Genomic DNA, 17,898 nt, shown 5'->3' with positions numbered 1-17,898 from the left:
TAGTCCCCAAAACTATAAAATATATCCAGCACGAGACTTTACTGGAAAGAAGACCGATATAAATAAAATCATTAAACTTTCCTAAGTACGTAAATCTCAACTTGATTAGGAAGACATTTCATGGATGGGAAGTCTCTCCACATTAATTTAGGAATATGATGGTACCTTCAATAAGATTTTAAAAATTAAACTTGACAAGCCAATTCTAAAATTCATTTGAAAGAGAACATGCGTGCAAATATCTGAGACATTTTGAAAAAGATTACCACAGGGAGGACCTGCCCTCCCAGGTGTTAAAATATACTGTGAGGTTACTGTATGGGCTTAGCATAGTTGTAGGCAGATCAGCGAGACAGTGTGTGTGGATATGCAAACCTTTCCACTCCAGAAAAAAAATATTCTCACAGGTAAAAGAGATACATACAAGGATTACAACATAATACAATACATTATATAAAAATATTATAACATTATACAATACATTATATAATAGGAAAAAATACTGAACCACCTATGTCCATCGGTGAGAGAAGATGTAAGCATGTTAGGGCACCTCCATCTAAGGGAACAGGAATACTATACAATCATTTACAAGAATGGAGATCCAAACACACTGACATAGCAAGATGTGTATCACGTATATGAGATATTGTTGAACTGAAAAAAACTAGCTGTAGGATTAGACAGATAAAATGATATTAGAGCACACAAAACTATACATCTGTGTGCACATACATATATGTGTACGTGCCTCAAGGAAGGATTTGTAATGATACACGTTAAATTCATAACAGAGATTAACGGTGATAAAGATGTGACCTTGGGGAAACGGGAAACCTGGATATTTTCTTTTACATAACCCTGTACTGGGTTGTTTGAGGGTTTAATGTTTTTTTCTAAATGAAGAAAATGCAAAAAGGATATGCTTCCCAACGTATCTGATTTACAGGATGGTCTGCAGGACGGTCGGAGAGTAAACTGGCTGGATCCTGACAGCTCTGTAACTAGTGGAGGGTGGGAGAAGGACTTAGGACGTCAAGGCTGTAGCCAGTCAGAAGAAATGATTCTTGAGTAGTGTTGGCATTTCCTCACTCTCACTGGACCTGCTGTTTACACTTATCATACGTTTAGTCACTCAACTCACTTCCGCATTTTCACTTGCACGCAAAAAAATGTTAATCCACTGAGTTTCATATCCTCTGGACGTAGTATCTCCTGTCTCTCCTAGTTGCTCTCGTCTGCATACTTTTGGCTTCACTCCTGCCCAAACAGGCTAAATGAAGTTATAAATATTTTTGTTTTGTGGAATTATATCATTTCAATCTAGTAATGAAGGCAGCTACTTCATGCTTATGATCAGATTAATTCTTCAATTAAATATGGAAAGTAATTATATTCTCTAACGCAAATGCATTTTTCTTGTTAGACAAATATCTTTCCAACTACAACGTATAGGAGGAAAAAAATAATAGAAGGGGTAAAAATAGCATAAATTACTAAGCAGTGTGTACCCAAGCCCTGTGAAGTTAGGTTTTTCTTAAGTCTTAGGAAAAGATGGCCCAGGTGATCAAGTCATGACCAAGCTCACATTATCATTATAAATTATCAACTCTGAGAGTTTTAATGTACAAATGGTGGACTTTCCCTCCTAGAAGCTGCAGTGTCCCCAGATATCTCCCTAGAATTCTTTGGCTTCCTCTCCTGCTGAGAAAGAAACTGGAGATGGTGGTTGGCAGAAGCAGATACCCTACCAGCTCCTGAAAGGTCCTGGCAATCTCTGTGAGGTGAAATGCTCCTTAACTTATTTTTTAAAATGCCATCCAATGAAGAGCAGTGAAATAATTTTCTATTAAAACCTGTGCAGGGAGGAAGTAGGGTGGAGGTCTCTAATCTGTTAGGGAACAAGGTGGGAAGAAAGGCGGGGAAGGGCACGACCCAAACCAGGGTTCTGCTCACAGATACTGGAGCAACTACTGCAGCAGCTTGTAACTGGCAGACTCTTAAGGTGTGATCACTTTGAGGCAGGCTTTAAAAAAAAATGCCAGAAAATAATTCATCCTCAGGATGGAAAACAGATGCTGCACTGCACCTGTTAAAGGACACCCTCCTGTCGGCTCCCAGTCTTGCAAAGAGCAGTAAGATCACTGTGGAAAAGGTGTTTCTGCTTTGAGACTACAGAGAAATGACATACTCTTTGCAAATGAGAGCTCCAGGTAGGTCACCCAAGACAGGAGAAAATGTGGAATGAAGCTCTGGCAATTGTCCAAAGGATCAAAGCCTCTGAAATAACCCTAGTTTTTCTCTGTAAGTTATGAAGATCGGTGAGATGGGACCAAAAGATGCAAGTGCTCTTTGAATCCAAGGAGAACACCTGGAAACAAACCACAGCTCTTTTAGCTCTGTTTTCCTGTTTCCACAGAAGATGCAGGCAGAAAAGTTCAGGGAGTGTCTGAACAAAACTGTTTTCTGAGTTTTAAGCTGAAATTGACTCTTCTAATCTCCAAGTTGTGATGGCAATTGGCCAAGTGCATGACCCCGGGGGCCTGAAGAAGGCATATCAAGAGATGCTCTTAAAAAGGTTTCTGGATATTAACAAACTTTTGGGTGGGGTGGGGGGAGCATGTTGATGAGTTGAGTGTAAACAAGAAGAAACAGAAGGATTCAGATTTTCTTTCAAGAACTGGCTTAAGCATGAAGGGGGAAAACATCCAGTTGTCAAAATAGGCTTGAGGTTTTGCTGAACCCAGAAATTCTGGAGAACAGTTATGTTTTTGCCAAACCCTAAATACTGCAGGGTTAAGCCTTCCCTCTAACCAATTGGATAATTGCCGTTTCATTCTGTGGATTTCTGTTTCTTCTTTTTTTAACGCAAACAAAATAATTAGCCTTGTCTCAGGGTAATTTTGCCAATATTTCCATAATTACATAATTACTTCAACCCTGATTTAAAAACTGTCCTACCGTCTCAGGGTACAGTAGGCTGGCAGCTGTTTTAAATAACCCTTGAGAGCGGTCAGGTTAAGAACTCAATTTACGACCTTAAAAATTAACACAAGGAAGCCTTCTCCACAATGCAACAGACAATTCTATTTATAATGCTTAATTAAGACCCTCCAGTCACTAAGAGAACCCACTTGTGACCTTTCATTTCAACAGCACCCAAACGCAAGTCTCCTGAGACGATGCGTGCTAATGTGTGAATGTCGATGGAATTTGCTGGCATGATGGTCAAGTATTAAAGAGCTGACAGTCTGGATAAATTAGCTCCTGATAGCTCAGTCATCAAGCGTAGGAAGACAATGTCAAGTTGGGCAGCACTGATGAAACCCTTCATCAAAGCCCTGAGCTGGAGAGAGGGAGAAAGTGAGGAGGCTTGCCCATGTCTGATGTTGCTCTGCAAACATTTGCTCTGAATTTCAGGAAGTCTCAGCAACCAGGAGAAAGTACCAGAATTGTATCAAAGGATGGCTGGGGGCGGCCACTCTTGGTGGCTTCATTTAGCTGCAGTTGCTGGTAGCTTCAGGCTACCTTCTCTTAGAGTGATACAGAAAACCCAAAGTGAAAACCAATTCAAAGCTATTTTACTCATGATATTACAAACACAGTGGAGTTATCTGGAAAATTCCAAGTACCTCAGAAAGCTATGTGGGTGGAGTAATGTTTGCAGAGGTTCTCCTGGGAACAGCCCCCAGGAAGGAGAAAGGAAGGCATACGCTACTTGGACATTTTTGCGGCCCAAGGCTCAGTAGTGACCTGAACAGAGAAAGCCTGCGTGGTGGCCTGGCATCTTGCAGTAAGTGTAGAGAGTTCTATCAGGTTTTAGGACTGTTCAGGGTGCTTTTGTATATCCTCATCAATCAGGAAAATAGATTTCTTTCTTTTTTGCCCACCACATTCAAGAGTCAACATAATGTGGTATTTCTGGTTCTTCTACGAGTCTGTAGGCAAGTCCTTAACTTCATTGCTTCAAGTTTTTTTTCATCTGCAAAGTGGGAACCACAACAGTATCTACCTTATAGGGTTGTTGTGAAGAATAAATAGAGTTAATGCATATAAAGGCTTTCAACAGTGCCTGGCGCACACGCAGGTGCTCTGTAAGCCTTGGCTTTATCATCGTAACTTTTCCATGAAATCTTTCTCCTGTGAGTGTTCTCTCTCCTTGCTCAGAGCTGCTGTAGCTGTCAGGTCCAGCTGTCATGGCCTCTCTCCTGAACCGCTCCCTAATTCGTTTCTTTATTCTATGTCCACATCTCTTCCAATACATCACACAGTGTTGCCGCTTAAAATTTTCAGGTCTCTCTCTGACCCTGCTTCTGTCTTGTTCAGTGGTCTGCAGAGTCCATCAGATAAACCCCAATCTCTTTAATCTTGACTGCAAGCCTTATTCCACACCTACGTCCAGACCTTCGTTTCACTCTCTGATGGTACATTTCGCCGTGCTTTCTCAAGAACCCTGCCCTCCCCTGGAGCCACTGCAAGCTCCCTCACTCTCCTCTCTTTGCTCTCACTTTTACACCTGTGTCCATTGTTCCCTGTTGCACTTGGAGTTCACGTACCTCCCAGTGTCGTCTGGTTCGAACCCCAGCCATCCTTGAAAGCCAGGCCCAAATGCCACCGCTCCCCTGGGGCCTCTCTGATTCCATCACTTACCCACCCCCCTTTCTTTTCTGACCTCCAACATTGTCGTTGTTTTAACTCTCAACCCTCCTTACCTATTATGGCTATTGGTTTGCACGCCCCCCATTTATGTTCCATATCTCAGCCTCCCAGCCCCTCGAATCAGGCTGATTCTTTACTGTGCCCTACTCAGTCCCGCCCCTAACCGTACGCTACGCCAGGGTAGGCCCTCTGTGAACGGGAATGGAATACTAGTACTAATATTGAGTCTGAGACATATGCTCAGTCGCCTTAGTGCCGGGTGTGTGAATGCCTATGGAAATATTTCAACTTCAAATGTAAATGGGATAAAAAAAATCCCATCAGCGGGAAAAACAAACATATGAAATGCACAATTGAGCCCCAAACAATAGATTGTTTTTTAAGAAGGAGCAGTGAAAAAAGTGTCTGGGGTTCCAGTACCTTTGTATCTGGTTACTACAGCTGCGTTGACACTCAGAGGCTCTTGAAAGCTGACAGTGAGTGATGTGCTGCTGGTTACCGTGAGGCAGGCATTGGTTGGCACCTCGGGGGCTCCTGGGACAGAAGGAAAAACACAAGGATCTTAACACAGCAAATCCTTTTCCAACAATGTGCCTGCCTCTTCAAAGGATACCCTGAAACGCACACTTTGGAAACATTTGTTTGTAGAGCCTAATAGCTTTTGCTTTTGAACATTTTCATCAGAAGTCTCCATGGCCTTTATTTGTTGCCATTGTGGTCTTATGTGAGCATTAGAACATCTTCTGAAGGGGTAAGTAAGACCAGTTAAGCCTTCCTGAAGTGTCTTGGAACACAATAGGACTTTTGGGCTTGGACCAGTGGGGAGGAGGCCACAAAGAGTTAGCAGGAACCGACCTTGTAGAGAGAGACTGGTCTATTTCATAAGGGACTTCCCTGTAAATCATTTCAGTAGAGCCTTTTTGCAACCCTGTTGGGTAGAAAGAATGAGTAACAGTATCCCACTGTTAGGATGAGGAAACCGCAGCCCAAAGAGGCCAAATTACTGATTCAAGGACACACTGAAGACACAGGTAGGATGAAAGGCTGTGGCTTCAGATGCCCAGTTCTGGGCTGTTCCCAGAATGAAGTGCTAACTCGCCTGGCTCTCACAAAGCCTCCTATTACATCAAGGAGGAGTTTTCTAAGAAAGAATTCATGGACAAACGTCACGTCCACCAACTTCATGTTTTAAAGGACTTCTGATTATTCTAGGAATTTTTTAACACCCAGAAGAGATTTTGCAATTAGAATTTTTTAAAATGTCATCAAGTCCAAAAATATGACTGATTCTTGTATTAATCTGTCCTAAATGAGGTACAACAGTAAATGCATTTATTGAAACAAATTGCTGAATGCCTTTTATTAAAAAAAAATCCAACATGTATCAGCATTGCTGAAGAGATGGTTAATGTTAAAAGTGAGTTTTCATTAATGCTGCTTCAGCTATTTGCTTCAAGAGAAAGGATCAGGCCTGGATTTGGCATTTTGTATACAACACGAGGTCAGAAAACAAGAACTTCACTGCTTTTGGTGTTTGTTTATATCACAGAGCAGAGACGGGTAATTCCCAAACTAATGAACTGGACGTTTCCTTACTGATACTGAAATTTTCAAGTCTAGTTTTGTTGTTGTCATTGTTGTTTAAATAAGATCACTTCGTTGTAAGAGTTTAATATTTCACAAGTGTTGGGATTTTATAGGAATCTGTATATCAGGGGCAGCACTAAACAGTACCTTCCAGTGCTAACGAGTATTATCTCGAAACAAGGCTTTTCTTAAACTAACAAGGAGACTTGGTAAAGAGAACGGAAGCACAGACAAAAGCATAGTTAATGGGTTGATTGTCCGCTGTTGCCTGTAGTAACCAGGCTTAGTTTATATAAGCTGCGGACAGCAGAGCTGGAAACAACTTAAACTTGAGTTTGAAGCATCTTTCCACCTCCACCTCCGCAAATATAGCCACTTAGAGCATCAGAGCACGCAGGTCGTTAGGTATCAGGGTGCGGCGGGTGGAAAGTGCTAGATGAGCGTGACGTGGTGGACAGGGGCCAGCAGCACTGAAGCCTCACGGCTGTGGTGGGAGAACCCATGAGGAGCCAGAAAATCCCGCAAGACAAAAGGTCCTTTTACAGCCTCCCAGAGCCCTTGCTCCAAATAGGCCGACCAGGGCCATCCATGACCTGGTAGAGTTGCAAAAAGCCAGGAAAAGGAGGCCTGGCTATCTCAGATCAAGGTTTGGTCTAGTTCAATGCACGAGGCCTCTGCTTGTACTCACTGGCATGTTCAAAGCCGGTTTTCATGCGTCTGTAGAGTCGGTACCTCCACTCCCAAGCTTTCAGCTGCTTCTCTTTCTCTGTGTTGTCCAGGCTGAATCCTTCATGCTCCACCTGAGCAGACAGCTCGCTCACCCTCTCCTGGGCTTCCTGCACCAGCGTGTGGAGGTGCATGGCTCGGCTTTCCAGACTGACAACTGAAAGGAAAGAAGTGGGGTGACTCCTTCCTTTCCAGGGAAATGATGCTTCGTTGGCAGGCTATCTGGGAATCGACTATGGGTTTTTAACAATGCCTGGGGAAAGTGGAATCTCTGTTCATTAGTAACTATCTTACTGTGAGCAAGTCCAACTGGTGACACCACTGGATTAAATAGTAAATCCAGCAATGTAAGGCATTCCCATTGCCCCTGGCCTGAATAGCTGCTTAGAACAGCTCATCAGAATTCCACTAGGAGGAGGACAGTTAATTAGGGTTAACAGTTAATCAGAATTCCACTAGTATGAGGACCACTTCTGCACATGTTTGTTTCCATGATTTTCAGAGGGACAAACACTTGGGGCAAAAGATCTGCAAAGCTAGGAAGGCCTTAAGAAGAGTCATCCATGAGGCAAGTTGTATTCTGCTGAAGATGTGTGTTTGTTTTTTTTTTGTTGTTTTGGGTAGAACCTGATTCAGATTTTCTGTTCTTGTCATATTCTTCCCCGCTCCTAGACATCTTCATATGTGTGTCTTAGTCGTAATTTTGTTGTTGTTAATCAATTTATTTATGGCTAACAAAGGATTCCGCTATTGCTGTCACAGTAGAGCTAATGAGTTCTGATGGCTGGACGGCTGGGCTGTGATCAGACACTGACCTTTGATCAGTCTGACCTTTGACGGTTTCTGGAGATGCCTGCGCCCCAGAGAGCAAGTAATGATACTAGCTCCTCTCACCGAGAGAGGTGGTCAAGCTTGATATTTCTGCTCGAAGTCAAAGGGTGATCATCTTTATTTGATTCACATCGTGTTGTTTACCCAACCTGCCCTTGTGTGAGTGAACGTTCGTGTCAGTGATAGAATATCTCACATTCTTGTGTCAGGTTGGGAGTCTGCCCGGGTGGCCACTGGGTCACTTCTTGGTTAGTGATAAAGAAGTGAGGACAGCCTCAGCACGTGCGTGCCGTAGAGGATCACACAAATAACGAAACAGATCAGAAGCAAGCTCTGCCCATCTGTCGCCGACATGTGTTTGACTCTCTCTGTGACTAAAACTCTATTTCCCCCCGGTGGGTGGGAAGGAAATCCAACCCTTTCATTCTTCTAATTAAGAGGGAAAATACTGTGAAGATAATGCGAGTGAAAATTTGCTAGGTGTATTTTGAAATGGAAATTAGGTGGTTATATATTCATATTCTGTTGTGTTCATAGGCATGCTTGCATTAATTACAGGAAATGAATACTAATTGATGATTGCGCCCTGCTCACCATCAGTCTAAATGTATTTATAGGTGAGGTCATGAAAAATTAGTGGAATCTTTTTCCTTGACTTTCTTTCTTCTTTCTTTTTAAAGTTGCTGTTTAGAACACTCAGGACTGTGTTTTGCTGCAGATTTGTCATGGTTAATGAATGTTGTTTTAGCAGTCAATCATGCACTCTAAATACTGTCACACTTCTTTTTTTTTTTTAAAGCCTCAGTCATGAGCCATGACAGAAAAATAAACAAACAAATATAAAGCTAAAAAACTCTTTCACTGAGCAGCTACACTAGGCAGAATCCCCTGGGAAGGCTAAAGGAGGCCAGAATAAATGATAATGTAAGTGCTGTGGATATAGGGAAGCAAGGATGGTGTATGAACACGGAGGTTCTGGAGAAAAAAAATACACACACACACACACACGCAGGCGCATACTCCTGTGGAAAAATTGGCAATATTAGTAGCCTCAAGGTGCAATTTCCTGGAGCAGTGAGATTGACAAGTCAGTACTAAATGCTGTTAATTTAACTAACTTCAGATTAATGGTAGAGTCTGCTGTGACTGAAGCCCTCAAACACAGTCTCATTATAGCCTTGCTGGGAAGGCCCTAAATATAGGCATTGACAGTTTAAAACAAATTCGTATACGTTTGTGTATTTTTAGACACAGGTTAGGCGTCAGAGTTTGTGTCACAGTTTTCAGGTTGATTAATTGACCCAGTAACTGCACCCTCTACCCACTCCCCCCTCCCTTCTTCCACTCCAAATTATGGAGAAAATGGGGGAATTGTCCTTGCTAAGTCATTCAGTGAGCTTTTTATTGTACGCCTGATGTTTGAATTGCATGCATGCGTCAACACTTGGGTGATAGACACATGATTTATAAAAATAAATTTTTCTAATACTATGAAATCCCCCCTATTAATTTTTATATCCACAACAGTTATTACTGGTGTGAATTCCAGGTGGCATTTCAGATGGACAGCTTCTCTTGAGCTGTGCTGGGCTCCCCCTGAAATTTCTCCCGCTTTTCCCAGTACAACACATTTTGTTTCTAGACTTCCCTTTACTCCCAGGCTGCAGACTTGATGCCATTTGCGTTCTAGGGGTAAAGGGATTCCACATCTTCAAGATGTAGGGATTTCAACTCTTCATAGACTGACAAGGAAGATACATAGAGTTTTACAGCCAAGGGCATTTTCCAAGGTCATCTAGATCCCTGTGCTTCTCAAAACGAGATACCTAACCTGCAACATAATATGGTGATGGTGTTGAGGGGGTGCAGTGGGCATCTCTGAAGCCACAGAATATATACGTCAACATTTCCATGCAGATTGTGGTGAAAGCACGTTATTTAGAAGTTGAAACAAACACTTTCATGACGAAGAATGGAACACTTTCCTAAAAAATGATGATTAAAAAAAATAAGAGAAACTTCATAGATGTCTCTTTTTTTTCCTTTCTAGGCTAAGTCCCCAGGTGCCCCTGGGAATACGTATACTCAACTTGCTTCTGTTAGAGGTAATTTTTCTAACAGAAGCAAGTGAGAGAAGCACTAACTGAGCCAGTGGTTTCAAACCATTTCATGAAGCAAATCTTTTATTATTTTTATTCTATGGATTTTTTAGTAGTCTAATAAAATACTCTCTTTTGAAAGATTTTCTTTATTGACTACCAAACCAACTGACTTAAAGTAATCATTTTTCCTCTCTATTAATAATGACCTCTAAAACAACCAGTAGAAGTATCTGTTCAGTATTGGCTGATCAAACCTAACAAACTGGGTTAATATTTTAAGGGAAGGCCAGTAAATACAATAATTATATTAGGCTATGTGGCCTTAAGTAATGATGTGATAGGTTAGGCTTTTTGACACCTCGGAAATTTTTCTGGGAGCCCCATTCCTATTTTTGTCTCCCCTCCCCCCAGAATGAGGACCTTTTCAAGCCCCTTATTTTTAAAGATGAAGAAACTGATACCCAGGGAGGTGGGATGATGATTCAAGAGTTTCTTAAAAACCTTAAAAAACTCGGTGAACTTCCTCTAAATCCAAATGGAATGCAAATCAACCTATTATTTATATATGCATTGTAGTTTTCCAGTTGCCTGATTCTATTGGTTAGAAGATGGGTGAACTCATTCTGGTTGGTTGGACGTAGAAACTGGAAAGGCTAATAATGTCTACTTTATGATTGATTTTCCCGTCCATCCACATCTCTTATTCTTGGATCCATTCCCCTTTCACTTCTACCCTCTGGATATTTTCCCCTTGAGTCCAGAACTCCTGGATATGTTTGCCAGGTTTGGTCTTTTCTCTCTTACTACAGTTGATTCCTTCTCCAGCCAAGCAACTATCCCTCTGCACAGCCACAGCCAGCACAATAGAGGGTTTGTGAGTGTGTGGTGGGCAGTCCGGCTGGGGCAAGACCACTTGGCGGCTCCTGAATTAGGCTCCATGCTATTGTGGCGTTTAATTATCAACAGCATTTCTACCACCCAGTGTTTCTGAGTGGGTATTTGTTATAAGACCTGCCCAGCTAATTAACTGCGGGGTGGGGGTGGGGGTGGGGGAAGGGCAGGAACTTGGTGTTCAAAGAACACAATTACGGTTACTGTTTAAATCCCGAGATAAATAATAATCAGGCGGAGTGGATTTTCTTTACCATCTGAATCTAACCTACTGATTGCCAATTACTTACTGGCCTTACTATTTCTTAATTTTGCCCTTACCCTGCAGTTGGTGAATTTGGGTCTGGCTGATAAATGCGTAAAGCTTTGAAAATACATCGAGGGTGAAATGTCAACTAATTTTAATTTGGCTTGCTTAAAAAAATAAATACGTTCGCCAATTGCTAATGATACGCCACCTTGCAACTTAGTGACAACTTTTCTATTGTTATTAGCCTTTTCCTTGTTTTTACTGATGAGAAAAACGAGGCACTAAGACAACCATTTAATCTCAGGGTTAGAAGGATCGTTACAACCAGCCTTAGGTGCCTCTTCCGACAGAACCCTTGGTACCCTTGGTCCTGTATGATTTCCTTCGTGAGAGGAACTCACGTCTCACCAAGGCAGCCTTGTGATAATCTTACATATAGAAAGTTCTCAATTAGCAGAGGTTGTATTATTATTATTATTACATGCATTGGTCTGTGTTATATTTTTTAGAGGCACACAAAAATAAACCAAATACTTGTTTTTATAAAATAGCTCTGTGTTCTTCCATCAAAAAAAAAAAAAAACAAAAAAACTCCTGCCCCAGATAAAAATTTTCTGTTCTAGCTACCATTCAAAAATACGTACTAAGGGGTGTCAATTTCAACCCTATTTGTTATTTCAAAGGAGAAAACAGGGTCACCTGGGTATAAACCTTTCACTGTGAGCCAATATCCTCTGGGTAACCAAGAACAGCAGTTAATAAAATTTATCTTTGCTAATCATAAGTGACAACCTTCTAACAACCTCACAACTGACTTGTTTCCTGGTAGGAACGTCAAAAGAAATAACATAGAGGTATTCCAATAATTAAATATTTTTTAAATTCAAAAACTCTCATACCAGCAAAACTCAAAACATAAATTTTGCAATTTACCCGTTTTGCTAAGGTTCAAGACTCAAAATTCACTTTGGCTTCACTTGGGTATCAACCTGTTGTCTTATTTTCAGGTTTTTTCCCAAGGACTTTGAGAGTGTGGTTTCAAAAGGTTTCAGCGATTTGCAGATTAAACGTTTCGTTTTCATTACTGTCAAACTATCTTCTCCTAGAATTCATTCCATCCTGGACATGGGGCTCTGGAACATTTTTCTCTGCTACTTTTGGCAGAATGTGGCTCCACAAAGCCTATATTATATAGTTTCAGTTGTAACTGTTGCTCATAAGAAGCCAGAGCCATTGACAGAGAGAGGGACTTCCTGCCTAGGCCTCCTACACTCCAGGGGCCAGTGGACATTTTCTCTAAAACAAACACAAAACACCTGAAGAAATTATTTAGAAAATCCAAAGTAGATTACCCAATGATGTCACAGGGAGTTTAAATGTGAAATCAGATAACTGTATCTTCTGCTAATTTTTCAGTGCTGTCCAACAGAAATACGGTGTGAGCCACACCATTTAAAATTTCCTAGCAGTGACATTAAAAAAGTAAAAACAAAGAGGTGAAATTAATTTTCATAATATACTTGAGTTAACTTAATAGATCCAAAATATTATCATTTCAACATGCAATCAACATAAAATTATTAATTAGATATTTTATATCTTTCTTTGTACCTAACCCTTGAAAATTCAGTGTCAGTTTTACATTTAAGACACATTTTAATTTGGACTGGACACATTTCAAGTACTCCACAGTCATAGGTGGCCAGTGTCTCCTATGGTGGACAGTGTATTTTTAGAACATAAAATCCTACAAACTTTAAAAAGTGCTTATATTGGGCAATGTTTTCACAACACAAACTATACAGTAGATGGGGTCAAATATTTCAGCTCTTTACCAGAAAATCTGGGGTGGTTTTATTTTGTGTCTGAGACTTATATTGGTTAACAGTTTTTTGTTTTGTTTTGTTTTTTAACCATTTACAATGTGCCAGAGAAATGTTTTAAACCTATGACATTTAATTCTCAACAATCCCAGAGAGGTAGTGGGATAGCCAGCCTCCAGGAGGGCCCCAAGTGATGTGTATCTCCTGGTATTCACACCCTCCGACACTGTACCAGGGCTGGTCTATGCTGGTCTTCAAGATCGATGAGATTCAGCAGAAATGAGAATATGTCACTTCTGATACTAGGTCATAAAAGAGACTGTTGCTTCCATCTTGGCTGGTCTCTCTCTCTCTCCCTTTCTCAGATCATTTGCTCTGGGGGAAGCCAAATGCCATGTTAGGGAGCAGTGCTGTGGAGAGACCACTGCAGGAAGGGACACAGGTCTCACCAACAGTCACTCAGCAAGCTTGGAGGTGGATCCTCTAGTTCAATCATGCCCTAAGATGACAGCAGTGGTTATGCTGGAGGAACTTAGGGACGGGAACCTAGACCATCTATGCATCTATGCATGTACACACGAATGTGTTGGGTGTGCTGACCAAGGTGTCTTTAAACTTTATAATGTTCTAATTTTGATGAGGAGAATATATTCTGTGTTGCATGTATATTAAAAAAATAAAAACAAAAGAATGAAAGGACAATTATCGACTCTTGAAGAGCAAGTGACTGGAACTTAGTCTATGGCCACCTGATGACTAAATAATTATTCAGAAACAAAGGATAAATGCAGTCGACATTCGGTAAAACCATTCCCTTCAAAATTAATAATATATTCACACCCTTCAAAAGAAGTAGAAGTAACCTTTGATTCCTTCAATTCAATTAAACACATACTTATTGAGTGTCTACTGTTTGCGGGGATACAGTGATGAAGGAGACAAATTTTGCTCTATGGAGCTTACCTTCTAATGCAGGGGAGACAGGAAATAAGCAAATAAAAACAGGGAGAAAAAACATCAGGGTGATTTAAGTGCTATGTAGAAAATTAAAATAAAGTGATGTGATTAGAAAGCAACTTTGGGCTGAGTGGCTAAAGAAAGCCTGTCTTGAAGATGTGACATTTAAGCTGAAACATTAAGATGGAGTTGGCCGTGTAATGATGGAGATGAAAAGCATTCAATCATTTCAAGCCTAGGGAATAACAATACAGAGGCCCTCTGATAAGACAGCGTGAAGTGCTCAAGGAACGGAATGGAGGCTGGCGTGTCGCGGGTGAGGGGTGAGCAGGACGAGAGGAGGTTCGAGGAGCGAGTCGGTAACGCAGGGTGCGGATCTGCACACCTATTTTAATTTAGCAGCTAAAAATACCCGGGGACTCATTTTAGGGACCTGCCTAAGGCTTGTTCCTTACTTATCCTTAATGGTTGCAAATCTTTGTCTTTTGAGGGTGGATTTGATTTCAGGAAACCTCTCTAAATCATTTGAAGCCAAGTCTGGTGAACACGGAGGGTGATGGCGCTGAGCAATGCTGTTTTGGAACAAAAATCAGGTGTGACTCTAAGCAACGAGTCAGATTTTTCTCATAAACTGGCTCTGAGGACAAATCCAAAAGTGTTTAGAGCAAAGGCAGCACTGTTGGAGCAAGTGTGGGGTCTCCCATGAGGACCCTGTTAAAGGATAACATTCGTTTGGATTGTAGACTTTCTGGTGTGTTTGTTTACGTAAAGTCAGGCTCATTAGTTTATAGTCACACCTCTTAGACGTGCCCTGAACCAGTCCCAGCACCGACACGGACCCTGGACTACTGCAGAAACCAGTGGTGCACCCTGACGAGTCTGCCAAAATTTTAACATTGGTGTCTGCACCACACTCAGATGACAGCTACTCCGCAATCCGTGTTTTATGAAGTAACTGAACACAACTAATTCTGGGAGACATTTCCTAGTTGGACAGGCGGGATCCAAGGAAAGTGAGAGAGAGGAGTTCACCAAGGAATGCAGAATGCAGCTATAGGGCAGAGAGACTGAAAAATGAGGAGTGTTCTACCATCTTATTAAACAGTAAAAATAAACACAGCCAGGCTACATCTACAACCAAATTTCCCAACAGTGTCTGGACAACAACAACAGGGGCCCCACGGTGCAAATGACTGGAAGACAAAGGTTTTTCTCATACACCGTGTGTATGCGCACACACACATAATGTATGTGTGTGGATACGTGCTAAAATGAGATTCCTATGGTTGCCAGCAGCAGAAGGCAGGGCTTAAAATGTCAACTGAAGACTTCTCAGCACCTACTACGTGCCAGGGACTGGGGTCCACAGACAAGATAACATCCAGGTGGGTGACCAGATCTGCACATGACAGTTATCCAAAAAGAACTGGCTTCTTTATGATGACTGTTTCTAGAGCATAAATGATACCAAATGGATGACAGCAGCCTCAGAAAGGCAGGGACCTCACTGACAATTCAGCCAATTCCTCCTGGAGTCTGGTGAGTGTGATTCCGGGGTGGGGGCGGTTGGGGGGCAGGATATGAACTAGAATAAGGGAGGGGTTTATGACTGAGGGCTTTCAGATATGGGGCAAGTCGTTCTCAGATAGCAGCTTTTCAACTGAGCTTAAGTTACGGTGACTGGGATACTGAATGGATGAAAATAAAATCAAAGGAATAGTCCCCAGGCATCCTGAAATACCTCTGTATGGTACCTTTCCTAGCTCCGGTCCTTTCAAATTCTATGCCTGTTTCCTGAGCTCGGCACACCAGTCCGAGAGGACATAGGTGGGGTTCTACTTTAATGAGGGCTGATGATTTCTTCTAGAATGACTATTACTTTGTGCTGCTTGCCTAAAGGTGGGAGGAACAGAAAAAGGTTGCCAAATAAAGACAGGGGATTCATCTGATGAGCAGGCTGGGGTTCTGTATATATTAAGCCATGGAGCAGTGTGCAAATTTGGGTGGCCACTTCTAGGACTTTCCTTATGAATAAGTAAATGTACATGGTTGAGTTTCAATCCATGTTTATAAAGAACACTTCCATATAGCTCTACGATTTCAGGGAAGACATGCCTGACCAACAGCTTAGGAGGTAAGTCCCTCAGCATATCTGTGTCTCTGTGATTCCTGTTATGAAATGGAGAGAATCCGAGGGCTTCCTTCTGGGTTGTGTTGGGATCTCTGGCTGGTGTAGTGGAAAGAGTATAGGGCTAGTTTTCCAATGGGAACATACAGGGGGAGGGAAGACGGAAAATTCGACCTACTAAAAATCCTGAAATATTTGGCAGCCATTAGAAAAGGAACAGGTGGAGCGTTGAGGAAGGAAGAAATTGTACATCTACAGTGTGACAGTGAGCGTGCTAATACTTTCCCACAAATAGCAGAGCATTTAATAACAGAAGATCTGGGTTCAAATCACGGGTCCACCACTTTGTAGCTTTGGGGCATTGGGTGAATGATTTGTCTTTTCTTATTTCAGTTCCCTCATTGATCAAAATGAGGAAACTCTCATCTCACAAGCCAGTTGTCAGGATCTAATGAGATGATGCAAACAAAGGCATTTTTGCAATGTGTAAGAACTTAGGACCTCATTGTTATGTTTCTTCTCTTCTATCCTGCCTCTGCAGCTCCTGGGGAACAATTTGCAGCAGGTGCTTGCTTATCTGGTTCTGGTTGGCAGACTCTGGTTTTTCTCCTGGGCTGGCTCACACTCATGCTCACAAGCAATTCAATTTCTTTTGTGCTTGATAGCTAAAGTGAATTAAAAATCCCTGAAAACAGATTGTGTTCTTCTGTCCTGCCTTTTCCCAACAGGAATGGCACCTCAGGGCACAGGACAGAAGAAAGAAACACTTCATAGGATTTTAGCAAACAGCACAAAGGGAAAGTTACGGGGGCCCAGGGGCCACAGCCTTCCACATTGGTTACTTGGAAAGACAGCAAGGTTGCCTCCCACACACTTGGACTTGAATCCTTGACATCCCCATTCGTTTGCGAGATGTGTGACCTTTGGTTAGTCACTTAACCTCTCAGAATCACAAATTCCTATTCTTCAACATGAAGTTAATAACATTGTCCTGAAGGGCAAGTCTGAAAACTGGAGAATAACATACATGGAGATTTCACAGGCAGTCAATGAACATTCCTTGGCCATTTTTAAACATGTGGGAGTCTGTATGTGGTCCTCTCTCTTTAACTTTTGGGGTGGCCAGGGTGACTTAGCTGTCATATTTCCCAGAGGCTAAAATCTGGGTCTCTCATGCACTGTCCTTTACAGCTTTGTGATGATAATGTGGTTGTCATCCCAGAGGCAGTGAGAAAAACCAGGGATCTTTTGCATGGATTTGCTTTTGGTTTAACGAGATATTTAGTACTTGGGTTCTTTTATGGAGATTTAATTATGCACAAGGGAGCTTGGGGGAGATGGGGAGTCTCACTGGTTTCATGGAAAATGCAGAAATTCTTTGTAGCGTCACAGGTAAGTAAGACTAATGTTTCATCCAGCCCAGTGCAGGCAACATCTGGATGAATGGTCTCCTTGTTCCTACAGAATGGGGCTCAGTCAGCATTCTCTATGTTCAGACCCCCTGATTCTCTCTCCACTGCTCTCTCACTGGATCTTTGGGACAGACATTATTGCAACATAAATTGGAAGGCAGCAACTAAGCCTTTTTCGATTTCTTCCATCCTTCTTTGCCCATCCCTCCAAATCCTCCAGTTCCACTAAAAAGAAGCAGCACTTTGACGAAGGAGCTCTTATTGAGGAGCCCCAAAGCTACTGAACCCAAGTCCTCATTCTTTTTGACATGGATGTGGTGAGCTTAGCATTTTTCAAAGAAAGCGTTTTCTGATATCAGGGTCTGCCTCTGTACCTAGTCTTTGGGTGGCAGGGGTTTTATGAAATTTAGGGGCAGAGATGTGACCTCTAATTACATATTTACTTGATTCTCTTTCAGCCTTCTGGGTCTCCCCACTTGGAAGTAAGTGAATCAGTATTAGTGAAACTAACAATTTGATGAGTTTACTTTTT

At 41.8% G+C, this 17,898-nt stretch overlaps 1 protein-coding gene across 15 annotated transcripts in view; it reads right to left on the bottom strand.

Annotated features, from left to right (window-relative positions):
• Positions 1 to 17,898, bottom strand: part of ANKFN1 (ankyrin repeat and fibronectin type III domain containing 1) — a 288,349-nt gene that overhangs the window by 103,867 nt on the left and 166,584 nt on the right. For all 15 annotated transcript variants that reach the window (XM_072940142.1, XM_072940138.1, XM_072940140.1 and 12 more), the window contains 2 exons: positions 6,935 to 7,129; positions 5,080 to 5,193 (listed from right to left, as the gene is read on the bottom strand). In XM_072940142.1, coding sequence (XP_072796243.1) covers positions 5,080 to 5,193; positions 6,935 to 7,129 — 309 coding nt within the window. The remainder of the gene's footprint in view (positions 1 to 5,079; positions 5,194 to 6,934; positions 7,130 to 17,898) is intronic.

The sequence above is a fragment of the Vicugna pacos genome, chromosome 16, assembly GCF_048564905.1.
Source record: "Vicugna pacos chromosome 16, VicPac4, whole genome shotgun sequence".
Classification (NCBI taxonomy): Eukaryota; Metazoa; Chordata; class Mammalia; order Artiodactyla; family Camelidae; genus Vicugna; species Vicugna pacos.
The sequence above is the reverse complement of the archived record's forward strand: the minus strand, read 5'-3'. Positions and strand labels throughout refer to the sequence as shown.